Source organism: Cervus canadensis, chromosome 32 (assembly GCF_019320065.1).
Source record: "Cervus canadensis isolate Bull #8, Minnesota chromosome 32, ASM1932006v1, whole genome shotgun sequence".
NCBI classification, from domain to species: Eukaryota; Metazoa; Chordata; class Mammalia; order Artiodactyla; family Cervidae; genus Cervus; species Cervus canadensis.
In genome coordinates this window covers 3,330,178-3,358,072 of record NC_057417.1, presented here as the reverse complement: position 1 = coordinate 3,358,072, position 27,895 = coordinate 3,330,178, and the positions used below count along the sequence as shown (strand labels likewise).

The 27,895-nt window shown below is 50.2% G+C and overlaps 1 protein-coding gene across 4 annotated transcripts in view; it reads left to right on the top strand.

Annotated features, from left to right (window-relative positions):
- Positions 1-27,895, top strand: part of SNX29 (sorting nexin 29) — a 579,583-nt gene that overhangs the window by 317,794 nt on the left and 233,894 nt on the right. The window contains exon 16 of one of the 4 annotated variants that reach the window (XM_043455632.1): positions 2,824-4,121. The exons of the other annotated variants lie outside the window; for them this stretch is intronic. Within the exon in view, the coding sequence (XP_043311567.1) occupies positions 2,824-2,871 (48 nt within the window). The 3' untranslated portion in view covers positions 2,872-4,121. Of the gene's footprint in view, positions 1-2,823; positions 4,122-27,895 lie in introns of those variants that run through there. 4 annotated transcript variants of the gene reach the window in all.

Sequence of the window (27,895 nt, the reverse complement as noted above, 5' to 3'; positions counted from 1 at the left end):
AGCTTCCTTACGTTTAAATAGTTGAAGAATGGGTTTCAGAAAAGAGCTCTGGCCACTGGGATGGCTTTAACAGAAAGATGCAAGTTCAGATTTGGGGTGCTCAGAGCTGCCTCAAGTCTAAATTTTCTCCTTCATCAAATGGGCTCGTGATGCCAGCAGCATGTTGTCTTGGGAGTGAATGGTTACACGTATTGGGGCTCAGGAGACCGAGGATGTGGGGATTAGTGGGATGTGGTGGTGAGGGGGTGGGGGATGTGTTTGTTCTCCCTGCAGTGAGGATGCTGTGACGTCACGAACGGGAGGAGCGATGTCACGTGGAACTGTCACCACGCGCGCGTTTCACAAATGGGGAAGCCGATGCGGAAGTGAGGACCTGTGCTGAGACCTCACGCGTCTCACGAGTGCTGGTCAGGGTCCGTTTTCCTCACCGTCTTACCCCAAGTATCTGGCCCAGTGTTGTGCAGCCTGGCATCTGTAAGCGTTTGCTGGGTGCCTGTCTAGAGAGGACGAGGCAGGAGGCTGTCCGTGTAGACTCTGTGGGGGCCCCTCGGGCTCCTGAGCCGTCTGCGAGTGTCACAGCCCGCGTGGCTCTGGGATTCCCGGGGGCCTGTCTGCACAGCGGGCAGTGCCCGGCTGCCTTCCGTCAGGACTCTATGGAGCACCGGCGTGGCCAGGCTGGTCATTCATGTGATCAGATACGACCCCAGCTGTCGGCAGAGTGCTGCCGCCAACCCTCCGTGTCGTCCTTCGCCTCCCCGGTGATCCTGACCCTCGGGACTCCCAGACCCCCAGCCTCACTGCTCTGAGGGTGTTGCACAGCCAGCAGCAGAGGTGACACCCAGCTGGTCTGGCAGGCAAACGCCTGCTGTTCCTCATCCTCCGCCGTCTGGCACTCCACCTGGTCCCCTCGCCGGGTGGCTTCTGACGCCTGCAGCCCCTGCTCCGCCTGTCCTGACTGTGTGGCCTTGTGACCATTTCCCCGCAGGGCCTGGGGTGGTCCCAGACTTGATTCCTGCCTCAGGTTCGCTGGGTGACCACCGGGGCGCCGCAGCCCGTGGCTCGGACAGGCACAGCTCTTAAACCCCAGCACGCCTGCTCGCTTACCCTCCACATATGTCCTGAGTACCTACTATGTGCCGGTCACTCCTCTGGGTGCCAGGGGTTCACAGTGGACAAAACAGAAAAGAAGGCTTGACTTCCTGGGTCCAAGGCTGATGGCTGCCATGCCTGTGTAATATTCGCTGTTGCTGTTTACACGTAAAAGATGTTCCTGGACAGGTACAAATTAAAGACAGTTCCATCAATTTCTCAGCTGGAGAGTCTTGACAACACCTAAGGATTTATTTATCTTGTGAGCAAAAGCGACAGGGTACGGCAGTTATAAGTGTAACTATGTAAGCTGTCGGTTATGTCCAGACCCATCAGAAGATCATTAACCCTGCTGGGTGTGGAGAAGAGAAAAGTGAGTCAGGGAAACGCAGGTCACAGTTGGCTGGGGATAAAGGTTCAAACATGCGTGGTTATGGCAGAGATTTTGTGTAAAAGGCAGCCTTGCTAGGACGGAAAGGTCGTTTCTCTTTGGGGCATTAGCATCAGCAGAAAGTGCTCCAAGATAAGACGATCCACCATTGTGCTTGGGAGTGCTTTTGGTTTCTGAGGCCCCCCTCTGATTTCTGTGTGTACCCTGAGAGAGGGGAGTGAAGTGATGTGCTCCCCCGAGAGTTTTGGGTCCACTGGAGTCGTGCTCAGTTAAGACCTTCGGTATAGACAGAGCGCTTGTTATCTGCAGAACAGCAAGTCTCATCCTATGCCCAAGGTGCTCGGGCAGAGAGATGCAAAGATACACATCTAACTAGCCGTCTCCACAGCCCTGCCCATGTCTGTAGCTGATGCTGTGACAGTAGCAGACAGCCTGCCAGCGTTCACTGTCCTGAAGGTTTCATGGTCCCTGCTCAGAGATCTGCCTTTCAGGAAGACCCTTCTCCCTAATCCTCGTCTCCAGAATACCCTGCCTCCTCCCACGGTGCCGCCCTCCCCCTCAGTTTTCTTCCCTGCCCCCGCACACACGCTGATGTGTGTCCCCTGTGCCTTTCTCGGCTTATTCATCCTCTCCATGAGAGCAGAGGCTGCTTCGTGCACCAAGAAATCTGTACGCACGGATGTTCTGGAATCTGGTCTGGGAGCTTGGTATCCTAGAGCCTCCATGGTTCCTGACGCGTAGTAGTTCCTTTGTAGATGTGTGTTGAATGAAGGGCCATCATGAGGACCACGGAGGTAGGTGCCGTCGTCCTTACCTTGCCGCTCTCCGACCCTGGTGGTAACCAGGAGGCAGGGCCAACTCACAGCTTCTAATCACCCGTGTCCATCACTGCCAGGCTAGAGGTGCAGTGTCCCTTAGAAAGGGCAGTGAAGTTGAGACTCCAGCGGGTGTCATGTTGCCTGTGATCATCCCCCTGCCCTTGGCCTGGAAGCCACGCACACCCCTTTCATCTGCACAGCTCACGTCCCGGCTCAGTGCTGGGTTGTATTTTGTCTTCATACTTCTAAAGTCAAACATGCAGCAGTTGGAGTTCCGAGAAAGAAGCACAACCGCCAAGCAGTCTGTACACACGGATGTTCTAGAATCTGGTCTGGGAGCTTGGTCTGACACAATTGCAGAAGCAGGCTGAACCTCTGTAGGGCCGTTGTTTTTACCACTGATGCTGGAGCTTGAAGTCCTCAGGGCGGCTGCCAGCAAGGACAGACAGACCTGAAGTGTGAGGTGAAGAGCAGGCTGGCACCATGCCTGGGCCAAGGCCATGTTCATTCTCGTTTCTTCCCCAGGGTGCTGTGGGTGCCCCGAAGCAGCTGGGCCCTTCATCATGGAGATAGACCCGCAGCCCTGCCCAGGAGAGGGTGACCCCCAGGAGGACCAGGAGGGATGGAGGAGTTGCAGACTCAGCTGTTGCTTCACCCAAAGTCATGAGTCAGCAGTGAGCAAGACAGCACGTGAGCTATGAAAAGGCTGCTTGCTGCATTTCTGCCCTGAAATGTCCCCTGGAGTCTCTCCATGGACTGCCGTCATGGAAACATGCAGGGGAAGTTGGATGTTTCTTCAGTAACCACTGTGGAAGGAGCAGAGGAAGGCATATAATGAGATGAAGCTTCCCTGGGAGGACTATCACCTAGTTATAAATTGTATTAAAAATAAAGTAAGACTTCCTTTAGATAAGAAAGTTATAAGCCAGGGCTGGTCATTTATAATCAATTCCACAGGGCAAGGATGCAAGGATACATCATTTAAAAATCAAGCTCTTCATTTGAAACCCTGCCAGGGGTTCAGAGGAGTCACTTTCTGGCTTTCTGAAATCCCCCCTGAGCCAGGAACCTGCTGATTGTTTCCAACCCTTCAGTGCTTCTCCTCCCCAAGGTTGCTGGACCTGTGTCTGGGGTCTTCCAGCAGGTTCCCTCACAAAAGGGGCAGATGGGAACTGAAGATGCCGAGGGCTACCTCCTGAGCTCCTTCTGTTATGCAGTTCCCTCTGCTGGAAGCACACCTTCTTGCCTGTGGACCTCATTTGATATCCTGCCCAGGGGTTTGTTGTTCAGTTGCAAAGAGTTAGACATGACTGAGTGACTGAACAGCAACCACCAGGTGTCGTTTCCTCCAGGCAGTCCTCCTGGACTTCTTGGGCTGGTGTAGGTGCCTTCCTCCATCCTCATTTCTGGTCTCATTCTCCCCTCTGCTCACTGGACAACCCTGCACTGGCCTTCTTCTATGTCTTCCCAAAGCCACCTCTGGATGGAAGTTTCTTCCCAGGGCCGGCAGCTCTCAGCCTTCAGGTCTGAGCTCTCACTTCCTCGAATGGGTGTTTTTGGGCATGCATGCTCACAGGGATGAACCTCAAACCCTTCACCTTCCTTCCTTTGAAGCAACACAGTCTGAAGTACTTGTTGATGGCTGCCTGTGGTTAGGATGGTGAGCTCTGTGGAGGAGAGACTTCGACTGTCACTGCTGCATTCCTGGCACCTAGAACAGATGGGCAGCATGGGTTGCCCATGCTGCCCAAACCAGTCAATTCTAAAGGAAATCAACCCTTAATATTCATTGGAAGGGCTGAAGCTGAAGCTCCAGTATTTTGGCCACCTTATGCATAGAGCTGACTCATTGGAAAAGACCCTGATGCTGGGAAAAATTGAAGGCAAAACGAGAAGGGGCCAGCAGAGAATGAGATGGCTGGATGGCATCACTGACTCAATAAAAATAAATTTGAGCAAACTCCAGGAGATAGTGAAGAATAGGAGAGCCTGGTATGCTGCAGTCCATTGAGGGGGCAAAGAGGCAGATATGACTTGACAACTGAACAACAACAAAAATGGGTGGGGCTTGTTGTAATGAGCTTAATACAGACAGATTATCTTTGGGTTAACTGGAAAAAATCACTTCTCTCTTACATGAGAGCTAGAGTTGGTATGGGCTCGTGCAGGTACGCAGCTCTTCTCTGTGACATGATTTAGGGGCCCAGGTTCCTTCATTTTTTTTTAAGGCTTTACTTTAAAACACCAGGGAAGACCCCAGGTTCCTTCTGTCTTGTTGCTTTGCTGGCCCTCGAGAAGGGGAAAGGGAGAGGCAGCACCTTGGCTGTGAGACCCAGGAGTTGCTCACATCACTCGTTCACATTTCATTGGGTGGCACTTGGTCCCATGGCCATGCTGAGGTAGCTGCAAGGGATGCTGGGCTGCAAGGGATGCTGGGAAACGTAGTCTCTCTGGCAGCCATGTGTCTAGCACAACTTATTAGCTTTATTCCTTTAAAGCAGAAAGGATGTTGGGGGAAAGGGAGCAGTGTCTGTTACAGTGCTTGATCACTGTTTGTTGAATAAATGAATAAATGAGTGAATGCCCCCTCCCATTCCAGCCCCTTGAGCGTCTTTCTATCACAACACTAACAGCATTGTAATTTATTTATGACTTACCTACCTCCAAATTCCCAGTGCTTGGCCAGGGGCTGGTGCATAACAGATGCAAGTTGAATGAAAACCCATCACCTGTATCGTAAAGGTTTTCCCTTAGCTCTGTGCCAGTTGGTGGGAGTTGGGGGTCTGTCTTTAAGAAAGCTCTGTCAGTGAGCACAAAGAGCTTTCCTTGTGAACGCAGCTGAAAATGAAGTGTCCCACGAGGCAGGTTTTGTCCCAGGAGCAGAGGTGAGGTGCGCAGGGCAGGGGAGCCCAGGGCCTCCTGTTTCTTTGGAGCTCAGGATCTAGCGCCTTATCTTCTTGTCCTCCTCAGGAACACCCTTTGCTGCTTTCCTGGGGACCAAGGGGTGGAGGAGATGCTTCCATAGGGCTCTATTGTTTAAAAAAATTCATAGACCAGGTAACTTCTGTGTTATGGATGGAAACGATTTCCTAGATGTGTTGTCCACTCTTAGAAGATGGAAATAGAACTTTTACATAGTTGGCTCTGAGACATTCCTATGGGATCCAAAGAATAAGAAAACCAGAAAGTCTATTGGCTTTGAAAGCCCTCTCACAGACAGAGAATGGCATGGCCCATTGGGGACAAGGTGGCCTTGGGAATCAGGAAGGTATGGCTTTGTGATATAGGAACTTTGAGACCCTGAGTCTTAACCGCTCAGGTGATACCTCTGTGAAATAAGTATGATGACACCTCCCTCATGGTCTGTGCCAGGGTAGAATGGTGGTGCCCACCCACAGGCTGACCTTAGGACCTTTGCACGTGCTTGTCCATCTTCTGGGAAAGCCCCTGCCAGCTGTGACCTGGTACATTCCGGCCGGGCGAGAAGGGCCCTTCCATGACCCACCAGGATGAACTAGGACAGCTCCTAGCCTGATTCCTGTTATCTCTGGTCTTAATCTGTGATTATTTGTGTGAGCATTTGTTTTCTGTCTGTTTCACCCTTTGACTGCAAGTCTCATGAAGGCAGGGTGGTGTCAGTTTCCATCACCATTGTATTCTTTGCACCTAACCCAGTGCTGGGTGTGGAGTAGCTTCCCCACTGATACTGGTTCAGAGAATGATTACGTAAGTAGTAGAGTCTCAGTAAATGGAATCTCGCAGCAGTGGTTTCTTATAATGTAGAGAGTGTTTATGATCTTACCTCTTTGGTGTCTAAGCTAGTCATTCTTCCTTTTAGACTTCTGTATGTAGTCTTCGTTTAGACTGCTATATATATTCCTAGAATTATATGAAATATTATAGCATTTGCGGATGACTGGCCCACAGATGAGATCTCTCCACCTGAAAGAAGAAATACAGAGTGATGGTTGGGGGCAAACTTGAGCCCTGGATTGATGGCCTGGATTGCAATCTTGGCCCCTTGACTTGGTAGCTGTGTGATCTCGGCTGAGCCGTTTACCTTTTCTGAGTCTGTTTCCTTACCTGTATGATGGAGATCATAGCATGCCACGCCTGTCCCCCCACCATCAGTTTGTCATGAGGACTGAATGAGTTAATGGAGATGAAAGGTTTAGAACAGTGCCTGGAACATGGGAAACACTATCTAAGATTTGTTTTTAAAAAAAGCTAAAGTTGCTTCTTCAGCAATCTTCTTCCCCTGAGCTTTTGAAACTGAGGTTCTTTGCTTCTAATTGAAATTGTGGTTGAACCAAAAGGGAGAAAAAGCCACAGGAGGAATAGAAGTCAGGCGTGTCTGGGGCCCTTGGTAGCTCTTTGTGGATAAAAAGTGACACCTTTAGTATTAACTCTGTGTCCTCCTGGAACACCAGATCCCTCTGTCCTCTGAACGGTCCTCGCGTGGTTTCTGAATTACACTGCAGGTGCTGTTAGCAAACTGTGTATTCTCACAGATTGCCGGAGGGCTGGCATTTGACAGGTAATTCTCTTCCCTTGTTTTCTGGGTGCATCTTAATTATGGCTTTGCGGGCTTGGGTTTTTCATCTCTGGTATCATACTCTGCAATCAGGGATGCCTCAGTCACCGACCCAGGGGAGTGATAAGACTACTGGTGATAGTGAAGCTGAAGAACATGTCCCGGCGCTCTGCGTGGGGCTTCTCTGGGGTCTTCTGATGAAGGGTCTTGGGAAAAATGAGGATCATTATGACACAGTAAACACAACAGGAGCCCTGCTCTGGATCAGGAGTCAGCAAGCTTCTGTGCAGGGCTGGTTGGGAAATGTTCCAGGCCGTGCACATGTGCTGGTCTGCGTCACAACCGAACTCTCCTGCTGAAGCGGGGTGGCGGCCAGAGGCCGCGTGTCAACCATGGGTGTGGCTCTGCTCTCTTCTGTACTGAGTGGTGTTCCCGCCTCCTGCCCCAAATTCCTGTGTTGAAGCCCTGCCCCCCGCAGTGTGACCGTAGTGGACACAGGCCCGTGAGTAGATCGCCGATGGCTTAGTGAGTAAAGAATCCGCCTGCCAGTGCAGGGGACACAGGGAATGTGAGTTCGATCCCTGGGTGGGGAAAGTCCCCTGGAGTAGAAAATGCCAACCCATTCGAGTATTCATGCCCAGAGAATCCCATGGACGGAAGAGCCTGGTGGGCTACAGTCCATGGGATTGCAAAGAATCGGACACGACTGAGTGACTAAACATGAGGTCATAAGAGTAGGTCCCCGAGCCACCAGGAAGACTGATGTCTTTGTGCGAAGAGGAGATCTGGACACACACGGAGACACCAGGGCTGTGCGCTCCAAGAGGAAAGGCACATGAGGTCACAGTGAGAAGGTGGCCATCTGTAAGCCAACGAGAGGGGCTTCAGGAGAAGCCAGCCCGCGGACACCTTGACCTTGGACTTCAAGCCTCCAGAACTGGGAACAGTACGTTTCTGTTACTTAGGCCACCCTGCCTGTGGCATGTTGTCATGGCAGCCCTGGGAGACGGATCCAATGCCAATAAAACTGTATTTACAAAAACAGCGGAGGGCTGTCAGCACTAAAGAAACCAGTAGAAGTTTTGGATCACATATTCTGGGCCAGGTGCTGGGGGCCTAAGCAGGGCACAAGGCACATGTTCTCTGTTGGAGTGGAGGTGACATTCTCGTTGGGGAGACAGTCAGCAAAGGCACAGATACACAGCCAAGCTGATTCCCGGTAGAGCCCCCTACTCTGCAAAGAACCGGGTAACGTGATGGGGTGACAGCTGGGTGAGGGGCAGGGCAGAATGGTCAGGGGTCCTCTGAGGAGGTGATGCTTGAAGTTCAAGGTCTAGAAGTGTAGTGTCCCAGGCAGACAGCCAGTCAAAGGCCAGAGGCAGGATCAAGCTTGATAGGTCGGAGGGCCTGGCGGTAGCCTCAGGAGTGGAAGGATCCAGGGCTGACTTGTTGTTGACTGGTGTCACCTGCAGAAGGCACCTCTCCTGGCATCAGACCTTCTTCTCCGTTACTTCAGGGCCAGCCCTGCCCGCCTAGGGTTACTCCCTCCATCCCCACTGCTGCGCCCCTCCCACTGCCCCCGTGGGCTCACACAGGCACGTCCCCCTCTCTGCCTTCTGCCCCTTTCTTCTCCTGGTTTCTGTGTGTGCTCCTCCGTCTTGGCTTTTCCCGCGGCCTCCAGGTGGACAGAATGATGAAGACAAGGCCACTGCATGGTGAGCTCGGAAGATGGCAGGAAGTGGGAGCTTCTGAGGCCACGTGCAAAGTCATCAGAGGGCTCTGAGCAGAGGCAGGGTTTAAAAGGCTCCTTTGGCTGTTGGGTGGAAAGTAGACCATGAAGTGGTGGCCAGGACAGAAGCCCCATGTCCCTCCTGGTTAGACACATCTCACTTTATTATTTGATTTTTTTTTTAACTATTAAATGAAATGTGACCTGTACACTTCTGGCTCAGCTTGTTTCCTATCTACTTTGTTTGGAGGAAATCTAATCATAGTCATTCCCCTCCCACCTGCCCTTGTCCTCCAGAAGTTTTTTTCTCTACTATGTCATTCCCAGGGCTTCTCCTGCATTGCAGGTGGATTCTTTACTGTCTGAGCCACCAGGGAAGCCCTCCCAGACGGTGTCAGGTATTAAACAGTTAAATGTGCACTGGATTGCTCACAAAGCAAGGAAGTGTTGTTCCCAGGATCCCAGGGCTTCTCCAGGGAAAGGGCTGGTGGACGCTCTTCTGATCTGTGGGCCCAGAGATGGCCGTTCCCAGCACTCCGTGCACAGGTTGTAGGCAGGCAGGGCCTGTGCTTGGCCACAGGCCTCCACATGTGATGCTCCCCACCTTTCCCATCTCGGGTCCTGCCCCCTGAGCTGGTGGTCCCCTTCCCCCATCGTCTCCTCATCCCCTGACAGCTTTCTGTCATGGCTGTTTCCCATGATCCTCATGAACAACCCATCCTTTCTTTTCCTGTCCCGTTTTTTTTTTTTAATTACTATTTTTTTTTTTTTTTTTGCTGTGCTGGGTCTTCATCACTGTCCACGGGCTTTCTCTAATTGTGGCGAGTGGGGAATACTCTTCGTTGCAGTGCTTGCGCTTCTCATCACAGTGGCTTCTCTTGTTGCAGGGCGCGGGCTCTCGGCACGTGGACTTCAGGAGTCTTTGCATGTGGGCTCAGTTGTTGCAGCTCCCGGGCTCTGGAGCGCTGGCTCATTAGTTGTGGCTTAGGTGTTCCATGGCATGTGGGATTGTCCCAGACTGGGGATCAAACCCGTGTCTCCAGCATTGGCGGGTGGATTCTTAACCACTCGACCACCAGGGAAGTCCCGCCACCCCCGTCCCTTTCTTGTATGGTGGGGCTTAGTGACTCATCTAGAGATGCTGGGGAGTTTGAGCAGCTGGGCCCCAGGCCCAGGGACCACTCGAGTGCCTGCTGGCCTTTCCTGGGTTCTGCCTGGAGACCCACAGTGACGGCCACCCTTCCATCCCCTGAAAGTGGGAGGCACTACTTGTCAAGCCACAGAGAGCACATCAAAGTCTCACTTCCTCACTTTGCGAGCAACCCAGTGCACATTCAGCTAGAACCTGACACCGTCTGTGGGGGCTTCCCCGGTGCCTCCGACAGTAGAGAATCCACCCGCAATGCAGGAGGCTTGGGTTTGATCCCTGGGTTGGGAAGATCCTTGGATAAGGGGACGACAACCCACTCCAGTATTCTTGCCTGGAGAATTCCATGGACAGAGGAGCCTGGCCAGGCTACAGTCCATGGGGTCGCAAACAGTCAGACACAACTGTGCGACTTAGCACTTTCACTGTCTGTGAATGTAGGGTGAAGGTGCCTGTCTGTGTTAGGCACCATTGTATACATGGTGGCTTGCACACAGTGGACACTTAACAAACGTGGAATGAATATGAAATGAATCAAATATGCGTTATTAACCGGGTGACCCTGGACATGTTCCTGAAACTCTGTAAGCCTCAGCTTCTTAGAGAAGCGGTACGGGCAGCAGTCCCAGGAAGGGTCTGCTCCGTGCTCGGCACGTGTTGGCTCAGATCCCGCCTGTAACAGCCCTGGGAGGGAGGGGTTCTTCCTGGCTCTGTGGACTGTGGAGGCACTTAATCAGGAAGAAGGAAGAAGTAGCATTCTCTCTCTTAGAAATTTTCCTGGACGGGGAGGACTGCTTGGGCTCGGCCGTCGTGGGTTTGTCGGCGGCAGGTTTCTGCAGCTTCCAGCAGGAGGAGGTCAGGATGTAGGTTGAAACGCCCCTCCTGCCAGCCGCAGGCATCCCTCATCACCGGCCTCGCCTGCTCCCCAGGAGTCGCTGCTTTTCCATAGCCGAGCCCCGCTCACTAGACGAGCCAGCAGTGAGGAAAACCGGTGGCTCCAGGCTGACCCATTGGCTTATCCTTTTACTCAGTGAGATACGGAGAGATTGATTTGTGGAGAAGTGGGTGGAGCAGACACAGAGGACAAGCATTTGTCCCAGTGTCCCACAGAGGACCTGAGCCGGAACCCGTCGTCCCAGTCATGCTGGTGGTGGCAGTGGAGCGGGGAGTTCCCTGACTGTCTAGTCCCATCACATGTTCCACCCTGGAGCCAGGAGAGGAACCTCTTGCCCAGAATTACATGGGGTCGCCAGTGGAAGTCAGAGGCCATCACAGAAAGGACAGGGAAAAGATGCTGGGGGTGGGGGCGGTGCCCACCAGGTGATCACTGCAGATCTCCTGGGATCCTGCCCTTTGGAAAAGCAGAAATCTGGTTGTGGGTAGCTGAGCTGCTTTGGTGGAATACCCCAGTTGATAAAAAGAAATCTGCAGTGTACATCTTTGTTTGCAATATGCATAGATTATTTAGGAGACAAAGCAAAACCCTGAAACCTTTTAAGATGTCAGGTAGAGCCAGATCTAAGTTGGAGCACCCGTGTTTCTTTCTGCGTACCCAGGGATTGTCTTGAGCACCCTGTTCCGACGACCCTCCTGAAGATGCACTTACCTAAGGCTGAGTCATCACCCGCCACACATCTTCACGCCGTCACCTTGAGTTGAGTCATTCCTATTTGACTGTCAGGATTTTTGCCGTATCTGCCCACCAGTACCAATTTACTATTTTCTCTAAATTGGTTCTCAGTTTTTGCCTAACGTAAATTTGTTTATAAGAAAAACCAGCACTGTCCTTTGCCCTCAAGAGAAAATAACTGCGAATACCATGATGAATACAAAACAACTGGCCAGAAATTGTTGCCTGCCCAGAGGTGAAAAGGGAGATGAGCACCAGGCTCTATCTTCAGAGAGACCGAGAATGTGCTCAGAGGAGAACTTTGTCTTTGGAGCTCAGGGGTGCTCTCTGGTGTCCAGACACAGCAGAAAATGACCCTGGATTCTGAGTTCCCTCCCTGGGGAGACACTATTAGGGTGGTTAAGGGCTTGTGCTCTCGAGAGGGATGTATACTGACTTTATTTGAATACTGTTTGAATACTGACTTTATCACTTCTCTCCCGTGCCTCAATTTTCCCATCTGTAATATGGGCCTACCTCCTAGGTTTGCTGGGAGCAGACAGAATCGGATTTTCAAATTCTTCACATAACAGGCAGTTGATAGATGCAAGCTTATCTTATTGGTTGGTTATTTGAACCATCCCATTTTTTTCTTCATGACTCAGTCCATTTTCTCAGCATTCCATGGGTTTTTAGGCAACCCTTTAGTTTTGAGGACCGTATCTTTGGAGTCTAAGAAAACAGAGCAACTTATCACCAACTGGTCCCTGGGTGCTGTGAAGGTGGCCTCACCAACACACACCCCAGCGAGGTCCAGGCTGGGAGCATGGCTGAGGGAGGCCGTGGGAGGACTGTGTGGAAGACACGAGTGTCCAGAGAGGATGGCCCTGGGCCAGTGCCAGCTGACTCTTGCCCTGGGAAATACTTTTGGCATTTACATGTTGGCACCTGGCTAAAATTTTCCTTCTGTGTAGGTTATACAGAGTGAGCAAAACCAATTTGTAATCCCTGGCCTGAGTTCGTCTGTTGAAGTGATTCTGTCTAGTACTTTTGCCCCCATCTAGTTGACCTTAAGGGGGCTTCCCAGGTGGCTCAGGAGCCTAGAATCTGCCTGCTAGTGCAGGAGACTCGGGTTTAATCCCTGGGTCAGGAAGATTCCCTGGAGAAGGAAATGGCAACCCACCGCGGTATTCTTGCCTAGAGAATCCCAGGGACAGAGGAGCCTGGCGGGCTACCATCTATTAGGTCGCAAAGAGTCAGACATGACTTAGCAACTGAGCACAAAGCCCAGTTAGTTGACCTTGAAGCTTAAGTGTTGGTTCTTTGCTCATCTCCTAGCCCCTCTGATGGTAACCAGTGTACCATGAACTCAGCTCAGAGCTGATAAATGGTCCTCCTCACCCAGCAATCCATTTCTCTGGGAAATTTCTGAAACCTCCCAGGCTGCCTGGACATTCATTTTTAAAACCCCAGTAACCCCATCAGGTAATGAAAGATGTTGAGAGAAATTAAAGAAGCAGAGAAAGCAACAGCAAAGTTTTCAACCAGGACACAAGCTCTGAGTGACTTCACCCAGAAAGCTCTTTCTCTCCCTCTGGCCCCTTACATAATCCTCCTTAATGGTAAGTATGTTACATCAACATTGCAAGGCAACTGCCCTGTGAAAGGAACAGAAACCATGTGATGACACCCAAGTTTCAACTGACTTTCCTTTGCAAAATTTTGCCCTGGGAAAAGAGAATCAAAATCTAAGAATGCTTCCATTTTGACTGTCTCCACTCTAGTCGACCCCTCTGAATGTCATTGGTAAGAACGGCAGCATTGTTAGAATGTCGCAGCCATTTATTTGCACGGTATCAGAGCAGATCTTAATTTGACAAGGAAATCTGCCAAAAGAGGGAGGAATGGAAAGCCAGCACGGGGTGACTTGGGAAAGGTTTGCTTTGTAAAAATTAGTTACATGCATCCCAGCAGCTCTTCTTTGAAGGTTAATTGTGATACCGATTGTTAGGAAAAAACCTAATTAATAATAACAGAAAAAAAGCTACATTTAAGTAATATCAAGGTTGTGACAAGCACTTTGTAAAACCAAGAATTCAACAGTAAGGTTTAGACTTGATCTTCCAACCTGTGGCCCATTGTTCCCAGGTGGTGAAGCAGATAAAATGCATTAATTAAATATTTGGGAAGCACTTTGCTGGTTCTTCTTATTTATTATCTTGTATGAGGTTGACATCTTGGTAATGCCTGAGAACAAAAGAACCTGCAGAGAATTTGATTTCTTCTTTATTTTATCAGGAGGATTATATTTAAATACAATTTTTTTTCTCTCTCTCTTTTATTTTTTCTCCTGTCAGGGTGTGAAGGGCAGTCAGAGTTGGGGAGAGTCTGGAAGGGTTGAGTGGGATGGGCTTGGTGTGAGGTCAGGAGCTGATAGCAAGGTTGGCAAGCTCCCATTTTTTAAAAAAAGAATTATTATTTATTATTTTTGGCTGCTCTGGGTCTTTGTTTCTGTGAGGGCTTTTCTTTTCTTTCTTTCTTTCTTTTTTTTTTACCGTGAAACAGTTTATTATTATTATTATTATTTGCCACTTTATCTTTTAATTGAAGGATAATTGCTTTACAGAATTTTGTTGTTTTCTGTCAAACATCAACATGAATCAACCATAGGTATACATATATATATATATCCCCTCCCTCCTGAATCTCCCTCCGCATCCCACTCCTGTAGGTTGTTACAGAGCCCCGTGTTTTAGTTCCCGGAGTCATACAAGTCATACAACAGGAGCACATTCCTGTTGGCTGCCTATTTTACACATGGTGCTGTGAGTTTCCATGGTACTGTCTTCATACATCTCACCCTCTCCTTTCTCCCCTCCCCCCACATCCATAAGTCTGTTCTCCATGTCTCTTTCTCCATTGCTGCCCTGCAAATAAATTGATCAGCACCATATTTCTAGATTCCATATATATATGCTTCAGTATACAATATTTATCTTTCTCTCTCTGACTTACTTCATGCTGTATAATAGGCTCTAGGTTCGTCCATCTCATTAGAACTGAGTCAGACGTGGGCTTTTATCTCATGTGGCGAGTGAGGGCCACTTCATTGCAGTGTGTGGACTTCCCGTTGCGGTGGCTTCCCTTGTGGAGCACAGGCTCTGGGACACTTGGGCTCCGGAGTAGTTGTGGCTCGTGGGCCCTGGAGCGGGGCCTCAGTAGTTGTGGTGCAGGGGCTTAGTTGCTCTGCAGAGTGTGGACTCTTCCTGGCCCAGGGATTGAACCCTGTCCCCAACATCGGCTGCTGGATTCTTAACCACTGGATCACTAGGTCCATGCGGTCCATGGACCACATGGCAAGCTTTCTGTAAAGGGCCAGACAGTTTGTTCAGCTTTACAGCCACATGGTCACGTGGCATCTACTCGTCTTTGTGGACGGCTCAGAAAGGACTTGGCAGGGCTGTGTTCCAATGAGACTTGCTGTGTAAAAGCAGTCAGCAAGGCTGGCTGTGGCCCACGGCCCGTAGTCTGTCAACCCCGACTGGAGTCTGGAGTCAGGTGGCCTGGGTTTGAATCTAGGTCACTTGCAAGTCTGCAAGCCTAAACTATGCTTTCAGTTTTTTGGAGTTAAATGGGGATAATAATGTACCCAGTCTCACAGTGGGACAGTGAAGGGGGCACAGGGCCTGGAAGCCATGTGCGTACAGGGGGTGGGGTAGGGGTGTTGCAGTGATCGTGGCTGGGGTCAGTGGAGGCGACCCCATTTGGCTGGAGCTTGGTGCATTTATTACTGTGGACCGTTGTCAGAGACATTTGGGGAACACTGGACTGGGCTGCAGTGGAGGCAGCTGCTAAGAGTGGGGAGACATACTCGAGGCTTCCTGTAGGGTTGATGGGCCTCTGGGTTGTCGTGTTAGAATACTAGGGGACTCAGGATTTCATGTCTTCTGTGTGAGTCACATGTGTGGTCAGTGTTGATGCTGAAACAGCCCCTGGGCAGCTTTATTTGTAGAACATATTTGTGGTTATTGTTATATGCTAGTCATGTTTGTGACCCCATGGGCTTTAGCACACCAGGCTTCTCTGTCCTTCACCATCTCCTGGAGTTTGCTCAAACTCACGTCCATTGAGTCAGTGATGCCCTCCAACCATCCCATCCTCTGCCACTCCCTTCTTCTGCCCTCAGTCTTTACCAGCATCAAGGTCTTTTCCAGTGAGTCAGTTCTTTGCATCAGGTGGTCACAGTATTGGAGCTTCAGCTTCAGCATCAGTCCTTCTAATGAATATTCAGGGTTGATTTCCTTTAGGATTGACTGGTTTGATCTCCTTGCAGTCCAAAGGACTCTCAAGAGTCTTCCTCAGTGCCGCAGTTTGAAAGCATCAATTCTCTGATGCTCAGTCTTCCTTATGGTCCAGCTCAGATCACTGGGTTCTTGTTAAGCTTCTGAGCCATCAGCCTTGGCAGCAGGTTGGGAGCTCCTCTAATTTGAGGAGATTGGAGGGAATATTAATTGGCTCAGGCCACCATGACCAAATGTCACAGGTTGGGTGGCTTAAATGACGTGTTACATTTTCTCCCAACCCTGGAGGCTGGGGGTGTCTGAGACCAGGGTGTCAGCAGAGTCACTTTCCTCTGGGGCCTCTCTGCTTGGCTTGTAGACGGCGGCCTTCACCACATGGTCTTCCCTCAGCCATGTCCCTGTCCTGATCTCCTCTTCTAAGGACACTAGTCATATTGGCCTCGGGCCACCCTGGTGACCTCATTTAAAGACGCTATCTCCAATACAGTAGCATTCTGATATCCTGGGTCTTAGGATTTCATTCCACTATGTGAATTTGGTGAGAACACAGTTCAGATCCTAACAGGTGGAGTCTCTAGGCACATAAAAACCGAGTGTGAGTGAGAGCGAATGCAGGAATCAGAGAATGCGGGGCACTGGTGGGTGCAGAGAGGACTCAGGAAGGCGCTGAGTGGGCCACGTGCTGGGCTTGCTCCAGGGAGGCGGCCGTTTTGGGTGAGGTCCCAGCACCATCTTACTGAGTGTCAGGCGGCCAGGGCCCTTCGTGCTGAGTCACGAGCCTCTCGACTTCCATAGGACCATCCCGTGGAGCTCAGCCCCAGACAGTGGGAAGGGCAGGGTCATGGACTTGAGCTGTTCCCCTGGGCAGACCCTGCTTTCCTAAGCCTCAGTCTTCTCACCTATAAAATGGAGATGTATATACCAGTCTTAGAGTCTTGGGACAATGTCGTGAGAAGCTGCATGTAGAATATTTATAAGCCTCCTACACGGTATACTTCGTGAACTGTGGCTGCTTTATCATGACAGCTACAGTCAGACCTCGCTTTATTGAGCTTCACTGATGCTGTGTTTTTACAAATCAAAGGTTGGTGGCAGCCCCGTGTCGAGCAAGCCTATCGGTGCCGTTTTCCAACAGCATCTGCTCATTTCCTGTCTCTGTGCCACGTTTGCATAATTCCCCAAATATTTTAAACTCTTTTATCATTGTTTAAAATTTATCTTTGGCTGCGCGGGGTCTTCACTGCTGAGCAGACTTTCTCTAGCTGTGACGAGCTGAGGCTCCTGTGTTGGTGGGGCACGGCTTCTGTTGTCGTGGAGCACAGGCTGTGGGTGTACGGGCTTAGTATTTGTGGCACGGAGCTCAGTTGCTCCGTACCATGTGGAATCTTCCTGGAACAGGGATCAAACCCATGTCCCTTCCATTGGCAGAAGGATTCTTAACCACTGGACCACCAGGGACGTCACTATTTCAGATTTTTTCATTATTGTCATATCTGTTATGGTGATCAGTGCTTTTGATGGGACTGTTGCAAAAAGATTATGACTCACTGAAGTCTCAGATGCTGGTTAGCATTTTTTAGCAATCAAATATTTTTTAACTAAGGTTTTTTTTTTTTGTTTTTTAAGACACAGTGCTATTGTGTCCTTTAAATAGACTGCAGGACAATGTGAATGTAGCTTTTATACACACTGGGGAACCAAAAACCCTGAACCCTGTGTGATTCGCTTTATCGTGGTGGTCTGGAACCAAACCTAGAGCATCTGTGAGGTCTGTCTGTATTGCTCTTGTTGTTTGACTACCATAATTATGACCGAAAAGTGAGAGTGTTAGTTGCTTAGTCGTGTCTGACTCTTTGCGACCCCATGGACTGTAGCCTCCCAGGCTCCTCTGTCCATGGAATTTTCCAGGCAAGAAAACTGGAGTGGGTTGTCATTTCCTTCTCCAAGGGATCTTCTCGACCCAGGAATTGAACCTGGGTCTTCCACATTGCAGGCAGACTCTTTAGAGTCTGAGCCATACCCTCAGCCAAAGATGTTTTTGGTTTGTTAGTATCTCTTAGTCTTTCAGATCAAGATTGTTTATTAAAGTGGCTAATTCTAAAACAGACTCAGTGGCGTTCTCAAGAATCTTCGAGCTAAATGGAAAGGAAATTCTTCCACAAGCTCAGTCTCAGGGTCTGGGCTGATTGACACCCCCAGTGACAGTGTTTTTTGTTCTGGCAAGAACTGTTGGGAAACAGAAGCGCAGGCTGTGGCCCTGGTCTCAGAACGCTGGACTCTTGGCCGGGGTGAGCCTGCAGATGGTAAGACTTCCTGGAGCGTGACTGATTCCTGGTGCCTAGGATTTGTGGGTCTCCGTCCCCAGACGACCAGGCTCTCTGGCTCATCAGTCACCTTCCTGTAATGTCATCACGGTCAAGTCTTTTGTGAGGAGGAATTGTACATCCCTTCCCCTGGGCACTCTGGTTTTTGGAGTACATTTCTATCACGGTTTCTGTCTTATTTTTTATGTCTGTGTCTCACTTTTCTCTTTGTTATGAGTGCCAGAAACCCATCTTAAAATGATTTAAGCATCACTAAGCAGAGTTTACTGGCTCAGGTCACAGACTGTTCTAAGAGGTGGCTTCAGGTCCGGCTGGATGTGGGCACTGATGTGATGCTGTCAGGCCACGCTGTCCCTGCCATCTCAGTGGCCTTTCCTCCCTGACTGCATCCTCAGGGGCCTCTTCACCCGGAGAGGCAGAATCAGCACCATGACTTCAGGCTTCCATGCTAGTGGTTCAGCAACCCCAGCTGAAGACCTGGGCTGGAGTCTCCGTGGCCACTTGGAGAGGGCTCGGTAGACCGGCCAGATCCGGGTACTTGGCTTAGCCCCTGGTGCCATAGGCACTGGAGGCGGGCAAATCATGGCTTCCCCAACAAAATGGTTGTTTCATCACCAGGAGACACAGACAGGAGACGTCTTCTTTTTTTTTTTTTTTATTAGTTGGAGGCTAATTACTCAGCAACATTTTAAGTGGGTTTGTCATACATTGATAAGAATCAAGCCATTAGATTTACACGTATTCCCCATCTCCGATCCCCCCCCCACCTCCCCGTCCACCCGATTCCTTCTGGGTCTTCCCATGCACCAGGCCGACCACTTTGTCATGCATCCCACCTGGGCTGGTGATCAGGTACCTGATACATATAGCAATGCTGTTTTCTTTTGAAACAATCCCACCCTCGGCTTCTCTCGCCACAGAGTTCACAAAGTATGTTCTGTTATTCTGTGTCTCTTTTTCTGTTTTGCATATAGGGTTATCGTTACCATCTTTCTAGATTCCATATATATGTGTTAGTATGTTGTAATGTTCTTTATCTTTCTGGCTTACTTCACTCTGTATAATGGGCTCCAGTTTCATCCATCTCATAGGGCCAGGAACTCTGACTTCCTGGGTTCTGTTGTCTCAGCGCCTTGCAGAGTGCCTGGGAGATAAATCCCAGGCATTGAACCAACTTGTCACATGAAGATAATTTGGGTCCTCACCTGGACTCTCCTGTTGGCTTTGGCGATTGTGTCTTTCAGTGGCATAAGTGATCTGAGAACGATTGGCACCCTGTAGAGCCCCATGAGGTAAACAGGAGATGCCCCGCAGATACGCTGTGTGATCGTGATGTTTCTTAGACTCTCTGAGCCTCAGTTTTCTCATGTGTGAGGTGGGGACAACAGAAGACCTACTACACTCTGTTTGGAGAATTAAATAATTTACAGCAGAAGTGTTAGTTACTTTTGTTGTTCTCACTGCTGCTGTTAACATATCATTACTCTTCTATTCACCTTGGAAAGGAATTGGGGCTCTGGGAAGATGGGCTTTTAGTCTGGCTTAGAATGGCGAGGCAGGGTGTGTGTGCTTGTGTACCTGTGCACGCATATATGCATGTCCTGGCCCCATTGCCAAATGATTGCATGGGTTTTCCCCGGCTTGAAATGCCATCATTTTCCCTGGATTCTGAGCAAATTAACATTTGCTTCTCACCGAGATGGCTCATTAGTGTCATGCCTGTTAGGAATGTCTTGTTAAAGCAGTTTTATTGGTGATATTTTAAAAATGGGTTGCTCTCTGTGTATCCCTTTTGCCTGTTGGGTGATGCCAGCAAATCTTCGCCAGTCCTGAGGTGGTTTTAAAGCCATGACCACAAAGCTTGAGAAGGACCTGGCGCTTGGTGGGATGGCCGTGTCCCCCTTCCCCCAGCCCCTGGTCCTTTGGCAAATGCTTTTGGCTCATGAGAACGCCCATCTTCAGGCCCACCTTGTGAGTTCGCCCGCATTGCTAGCTCCTGGATGGACCCCCATCTCTCTGTTACTCTTGCAGCCTGATCTCTGTCGCTCCCCTGCTCCCACCCTTGATTCTGCAGACCCCGCTCTCCTCCTCTGTGCTCACGGTCCCATCTGCGTTTCTCCTATTTCCTCTGGGCTTCATCTGCTCTCTTTCGTCCTCAGGACGTCTGCCTCTGCTCCAAGCCAGCTCCTCCCCTGGGTCAACTTCAAGGCCCCCATGTGAGCCCTGCTTATGTTGTTGCTGGATACCCACCCAAGTCAGGAGGAGATGGGAGGATGGAGGAAGGGAGGGTGGGGTGTGGTTGGTAACACCTCTGATGCACTGGGTGCCATGTTGTACGGTCATTGGACGGTGGGGATGGTTTTCCAGTTTGATAGACAAGAAACCTGACGGTTGGAGAGAGTCAGTAATTTGACCCATGACTTGTGATGATGAAGTGTTGAATTCTGAGTTTGATGGTTCATTCATTCATTCAGCAGCTTTTTTAAAAATCAAATACCTGTGATGGCCCCAGTACCTTTGCACATGCTGGGCACGTAGCTGTCAACAAAAGGCTCTCTCACTTTTGGGGTTCACAGTCCAAGCTTAAATACAGTTCTGTCTGACTCCAGGGTGTCGGTTCTTTTCTAGGGCACTGCATCATCCATAAAGATTTCTTCTCAAGCAGGTGATCAGGTCCTACTTGGACCACAACCCCCATCCCCCACAGAGCCTTCATTTGGGGGGCTTGGGTGGGAACGGGGAGCTCCTACAGTGTTGAATGGCTGATTGAGAAAAGAGCGGGCTTGGCCAAGTCCCGTCCGACTGTCCTCAGAAGTCCTGTCGAGAGTGACGGGAGCAGCTGTCGACCCCTCTGCTCGCAGCCCTTCTGTGTCCCCTGTTTATCACTGTCATTTCACTGCTCTGAGCGCACCCTCACGGGAATGCTTGTTGTTTCCTGCTGTAGCTGATGGGCCTATTTGTTAAATATCCGAGTTGTTTAATTTTGGGGTAGCCTTTTAGGAAGAAAAATAAAGATGGATCATTGCTTTCAGCTAAAAGGAAACAAACAGGAAACCATGCTTCAAAAGACAGGGTCCCCTTGGAAGCCATCCCCTCTAGAGTTTCAAGTTTTGACTGAAGACAAGTGTAATGAAATGATGAATGTTGATTTAAAACTGTCGGCAGTCTGAAGAGCTTTGGGAGGGAGATTTCAGAAGGAAGATGAACCCTCCCTCTGAGCTCGGAGCAGTTTCCTCCAGTTGCTTGTTGGTGGCCTTTTGATGGAGGCTCCCTGGAGACTGAGGTCTGGGCTGGGGTTTTGTGAGGTTCCCTCCTCCTCTGTAGATGGTCTCACTTCAGGGAAAAATACTACTAAGCTCCACTTGGACATTACCATATGCGAGGCACTGAATAAAGCACTCAACACAAATTATCTCATTTAATCTCGATCCGTACAGCAGATGGCTGAAAGTGGACACGGTTCTGATGACAACGGATTCCTTCCCTAAAAGATGAATTCATTTGTGAAGTGAAAGTTGCTCGGTCGTGTCTGACTCTTTGTGGCCCCATGGATAAACAGTCCATGGAATTCTGCAGGCCAGAATACTGGAGCGGGCATTCATTCCAGCGGGCCACAGGAGTGGAATTCATTTGTGGGACTCCTTTAAACCAGAGCTCGAAATCTGGCCAACTGGGCCACATCAAGCCCAAAGATCTGTTTCTTTTGGCTCCTGCCATTTTAAAGATTGAATTTGTTGATGATATTGAGCAGCCCACTGTTGAATTTCCCATAAAATCTTTTTCCATTTTCTCTGGAAAACACGGAGCAGTCCAACAGCAGCAGGTCTGTGCTCGCCCAGGGCCAAGCAGCAGCTACCCCGTATCTAAGTGCTGGCCTGGCCACAGCTCTAGCCCACCTGGCCAGTTTCTCTCTCTGATGTTGCCCTCCTGATCCCTGAAGGCCTTTGTTCCTCCCCCTCGCCTGCCCCCACACTTCACACTGTCAGTCTTCTTAGGCTTTTTTTTTTTTTGTGGGAGGAGTGCTTTTTCTTTGTTGCTCTGTGGGCTTTTCTCTAGTTGTCATGAGCACGGGCGTCTCACTGCAGTGGCTTCTCTTGTTGCAGAGCTCAGGCTCTCGGGAGCCTGGGTTTCAGTAGTTGCGGTTCCCAGGCTCTAGAGCACCGGCTCAGTAGCTGTGGCGCACAGGCTTAGTTGCTCCGAGGCATGTGGGATCGTCCCGGATCAGGGATCGAACCCATGGTCTTCTGTATTGGCAGGTGGATTCTTTTACCACTGAGCCACCAGAGAAGCCCCTTGCTGCCCAGGCTTTTTGATGCAACGCTTTCTCCAATTTGATTTCATGTGCAAACTTTCAGACGTGTCATTCATTCAGCAAATCTGTGCCAGAAAATGAAATCTGCCAAGATGCCTGAAAGGTTGCTTGACTGTCACTTCACAACCTCTTCTGTGGGAAATGACTTAAATTGCAGCAGGGGAGAGACAGCCAGGCCCGGGCAGCAGTGCTTCCCACAGGGGTGCCCCATGGAGGCATGGCTTCTTTGGGGATTCACGTGGTCAGTCATGTCTTTGATGGCCAGGTTATAGATCCTCGAGGACTTAGGAGTTCAGGTTTGTGTGTGTGTGTGTGTTTCCATTATGGAAAAGAACCATTTTACCTGAAACTGTGGCTGCATGGAGTGTAAGAATTTAATTCATCCACCCAAAAAGGCTACAAGCAGTGCTGTTCAGTAGTCATAGTATTGTAACAGCTAATGCTGTTTGCATTTTCACTGTGTGCCAGACCATTTCAGTGATTTCTTAGCTCAGCCCCTTAAGACGGTCACTGTGATCATGCCTCTTACTGATGAAGAAGTCAAGGCCCAGCAAGATCCAGTGCAAGCTCATAGACCTCTCACTGGGCAAGATCAGGAATGAGCTAGCCTTCCCTGGTGGTTCATTGGTTAAGAATTTGCCTACCAATGCAGGGTTCAGTCCCTGGTTGGGGAAGATTCCACAGGCTGCGGGGCACCTAAGCCTGTGAGCCACAGCTACTGAGTCCTCACTCTAGAGTCCACTAGCCGCAGCTCCTGGGCCCGCAGACTGCAACTGCCGAAGCCCGTGTGCCCTAAAGCCTGAGCTCTGCAACAGGAGAAGCCTGCAATGAGAGGCACGCATACCACAACTAGAGAGTAGCCTCCACTCGCTGCAACGAAGCGATAGTGTAGCCAAAAATAAATAAATAAATTAAAAAAAAAAAAAAAGGTCAGGCCATTGGACTCACCACCTTCACCCTCTCCTGCCTCCGTGGACTGAGACCAACAAAGACAGCCCATCTGGGTCTGAGTGTGTAACAGTGACCAGGGCACTGTCTGTCTTTGTTAAACCATGATTGCTTTTGAGGAAGCATCACGTTGGTGTTGATGGAGATGGAAAAGCGTATTTTCACTTTAAATCAAATTAAATTAGACCATTGCCAGAGATCCAGAGGCACCGATGACTCCCGGAACAACTGACAGAAGGTTGAAATGACTTAATACTGTGGTCTTCCAGCTTTTAGGGAGGAAGTTCTGGTTTGGAACTCAGAGCTACACACGTAGAGAAGGTGTTCAAAATAGCGTCTGCTCAGCATCTCGAGGCGGCACGGGAGCCATAAATAAGTCTGAGTGCAGAACCGTTCTTGGCAGGAATTAAACAAAAAAAGGTCCTGCAGCAGGTGGCCCTGTGACAGGACGTGAAGCTCTGCTCACACCGCCCTGTGTGTGACGCCACCACTCAGGTTGGCCCGGCCACACTGGCGCTTCCCATTGACCGCCCTTGTTGTTGACTCTGGTATCTTACAGCTGTCCTCTTACAGGACAGGGATCAGTATTAGGGGGCGTCCCAGGTGGCGCCGTGGTAAAGAATCTGCCTGCCCATGCAGGAGACGCAGGTTCGATTCCTGGGTTGGGAAGATCCCCTGGAGAAGGAAACGGCAACCCACTCCAGTATTCCTGCCTGGAGAATCCCATGGAGAGAGGAGCCTGGCGGGCTACAGTCCATAAGGTCGCAAAGAGCCGGACACGACTGAGCAACTGAACACACATACACATCGGTATTAGGAGAGTCTGTTTTTCTTTATCCAGGGTTTGCATCTAAACCCTTGACGCTCGTTTTGCTTTGTGTCTTCTGGAGGGACGGCAGGTGATGCGTGCTTCGATGTCCCATTTTTGAAGTGGAACATCAAGGTACGAGGAAGCCACGTCTTCCTGCAGCCATCCCCTAGGGCTGATACTAGAAGAGGCTGCAGAAGGCAAGGGGGGCTGAGCGTTCATTTAGCACCAGCCTTGGCCAGGCCCGGGAGAATTTTTTCTCCCATTTTATTTTCTGAAACAGCTGAAGCAGCCTGTATGCTAGACAATTTCACAGACAAAGACACAGGACGCTGAGCTTAAGTTTATATCACCTGTTCAAGGTCAACCCAGCTAGCAGGTGATGGAGCTGGGATACAAATCTATGTTTATTTACTTATTTTAAAGATACATTTAAAATGTTTATTTTACATTGGAGTTGTTGTTCTGTCCCTCAGTTGTATCCGACTCTTTGTGACCCCATGGACTGCAGCACGCCAGGCTTCCCTGTCCTTCACTGTCTCCTGGAGATTGCTCAAACTCACGTCCACTGAGTTGGTCATGTTGGAGCATAGTTGGTTATCAGTGCTGTGAGTTTCAGGTGTATAGCCCACTGATTGAGTTATGAAGCATCTATTCTTTCTCAAATTCTTTTCCTATTTAGGTTATGACAGAATATGAGCAGAATTCCCCATGCTGTACACTAGGTCCTTGTTGGTTATCTGTTTTAAATACAGTGGGGTGTACATGTCCATCCCACGCTCCCTAACTGTGAGATGCAAATCTAGATTTGTCTTCTCTCCGAAAGCTCCCTTCATGTCCCAGTGCCACATTGCTCCCAAAACTGTGAGATACCAATCTTTTAAAGTACCCACTAAAACTTCCCTTTCCCTAAGCCACCAATTTGACCTTTCCGCCTTTCCAGAATGTCCCAAAGAAGACACCTGCAGGTGAGGCATGGTCCAGCATGTGGAAGTAGTCACAAAGGACCAGAGTCCTCTCCCCTCTCCCTCCTGCTTCCAAGGGGATACACCTCTGTCTCCTCACACTCCTCCACTGCACCTCTGGAGCCCCCAGACTGGTCCAGGAGTCAGAGGAGGCTGCCACCTTCTCTTTTCAGAAACCTCCACTCCTTTTTCAATAAATACCCTAAGGAGACTTTTAAAATCTTGCTTTGAAGAAGAAAGCTCGAGAGCATCTCCCAGCCCATTTACCCAGACGTTTAGTGGAGACGTGACGTGTGGGGCAGTCTGTCCAGCAATGCAAGGACAGTGACCTCCTGGAGGAACCCGGAGCTGCCAGTCCTGACCTGGCAGCTGTCACTCATCCCACATCTGGAGCAGTCCAGCTCAGGTCCTCGGGATACGAGCACCAAGGAAGCAGACAGATCCTTCTTCGAAACCGGTGCTGAGTGACAGTCTCTGGGGCCGAGTAGCAGCAGAGGGACGCTTCCACGGCCCGCCCTCGGCTGCTTCAGCCCGATGGGCTGCGTCCTGGAGCCAGAGTCATGTTCTCTCTGTAGCTGCATCCAGAGGAGCCTCTGAGGCTGGTGGAGAACGTTCAGTGTGTTGTCAAACCCACTGTCTGATGGGGTTTTGCTTCTCGGCATAAGTAGATTTCTACCTCAGCGTCTCCTCGGTGTTTTGGGGGCTGAGTTATTATGCAAGTGAGCGGCTGATCAGTTTTTTAGGCCAGACATCACCTGTTTAACTTGCTGACGGGCAAGGACTCTGTTTCTTTGACAAAGGAAGTGTTGGGGAGCAGTCCGTGTCTGTCGCCATGTGGAGGTGCTCCAGGTTTATCCTCCAGCACGGGTCCACACTGCCCACCTGGTCTCAGGCCGCAGTCATCCGTGTCCACAGTTCACTGCTCAGATGAGTCTGTCCTCCGTTCTGGAGAAGCTGGGTGGTGGCAACCTGGAGGGGCCCCCCTCGGCTTTAAGCCAGTGCTGTTCGGTCTGAGAGAGAGACCATCCAGGGAGAAAAACAGTTTCTGGTGCTCATAAAATTTAATGTTTTTCATTTACTGTCTTCCTTTGGAAACTTGGACATAATTTATTGAGCCCTGTTTCAAATATTTAGGAGGGCGCTTTGTATTCCTTCCGAAGGAGTGTGATTAAAAATGCACTGGCCTCCCCTGACTCCTGGAAGATATTAGAATGTGACAAAGAGCCACATAATTTCTTGATTTACATTTTTATATGAAATCCTGAGCTTTCCAGAGCACCCTGCACCATAAATGTAAAAACAACCCTTGAGGGTGAAATATTTTCTGGAGAAAACCTCTGAATGGGGGAGCGAGTGGCAGGTCTGTGATATTATGCAACTTCTAAGGTCTGGTGTCTGGGTCTCAGGAATGAGAATAAGCTGTCCCGCCTGTGTGCCAGCCCTGGGCTCTGAGGTCAGCTCTTGTCCCATCAGTGTCTCCCACCCGCCAGCACAGTGGGTCCTCACTTTATAGCCCACGAGCCTGGGGGACTGGGTAGGAAATGGCAACCCTCTCTTGTATTCTTACCTAGAAAATTCCGTGGACAGAGGAGCTTGATGGGCTACAGTCTTTGGGGTCACAAAGAGTTGGACATGACTGAGCATAGCACCACCCGGGGGGGTGCACACGAGTGCTGGGACCGGGGGACAGCTGGGCCTGGGTGTGAACTGGCTCTCCTGCCTCCTGCTGGCCGACCTCCCACCCCACAAGCCTCACCTTGGGTACCGTCTTTGGGACCCATCCCCTGGTGCACTCCTCCCCAACCCCCAAGGCTGGGCGCCTTCCCCCGTGCCCCCAGGACCCCGGTGTGTTCCACTAGCACACTGGCCACGCTGCATGGGAACCATCAGCATCTCGGGAGCTCCCTGAGGGTCCCCACTGATGTCCAGCACCCAGGACAGCACCCGGCACGCAAGCCAGTACCTGTATGGGTGAAGGAAGTCCTTCCAGGTGCGACCGCAGATAGGAGGAGCCTTATAAATGAACCACCCCCGAGGCAAGAGGCAGTCCCTTTTGGTGGCAGTGAGCGTGGACTCAGGGTTCAGAGCCCAGGCCCTGGACTCGTCATCCTCGACTAAGACCGAACCTCCTTGTGCCTCTGTCTCCTTGTCGGGGTTGGTGGGGGCATGTTCCTGCTAGAATGGAGACCCCCTCCAAGGCAGGGATTTCTCTCTCTCGTTTGATACTGTGTCTGTAATACTTGGTAGAAGTACAGGGCCTGGTCAATGCAAAATAGAAATTTGTTGAATGAATGAATTTTTGAGCGTTTTTGGATACTGAAGATGAATTTCTTTTAAAAAATTTTTTATTTACTTATTTTTGGCTGCCTTCCCTGATATCTCAGATGGTAAAGAATCTGCCTGCAATGCAGGAGACTCAGGTTCAATCCCTGGGTCGGGAAGAGCCTCTGGAGAAGGAAATGGCAACCCAACCCAGGATTCTTGCCTAGGAATTCCCATGGATAGAGGAGCCTGGCAAGCTACAGTCCATGGGGTTGCAAAGAGTCAGACACGACTGAGTGACTGACATACACATATTTTTGGCTGTGCTGGTTTTTTTTTTTTTTTTTTTAAAGTGTGGCCTTTTCTCTGGTTCCCAGCAGTGGGGACTCCTCTCTGGTTGCAGTGCTTCTCATTGCGATGGCCTCTCTTGTTGTGGAGCAAGGGCTCCAGGGCATGCTCGCTTCAGAAGCTGTAGAATGGGACGACAGTGGTTGCAGCTCCCGGGCTCTAGAACACAGGCTCAGTAGTTGTGGCACTCAGGCTTATTTGCTGCAAGGCATGTGGGATCTTCCCAGGTCAGGGATCGAACCCGCGTCTCCTGCATTGGCAGGTGGATTCTTTACACTGAGTCACTGGGGAATCTCCAGTGAATTTTTGA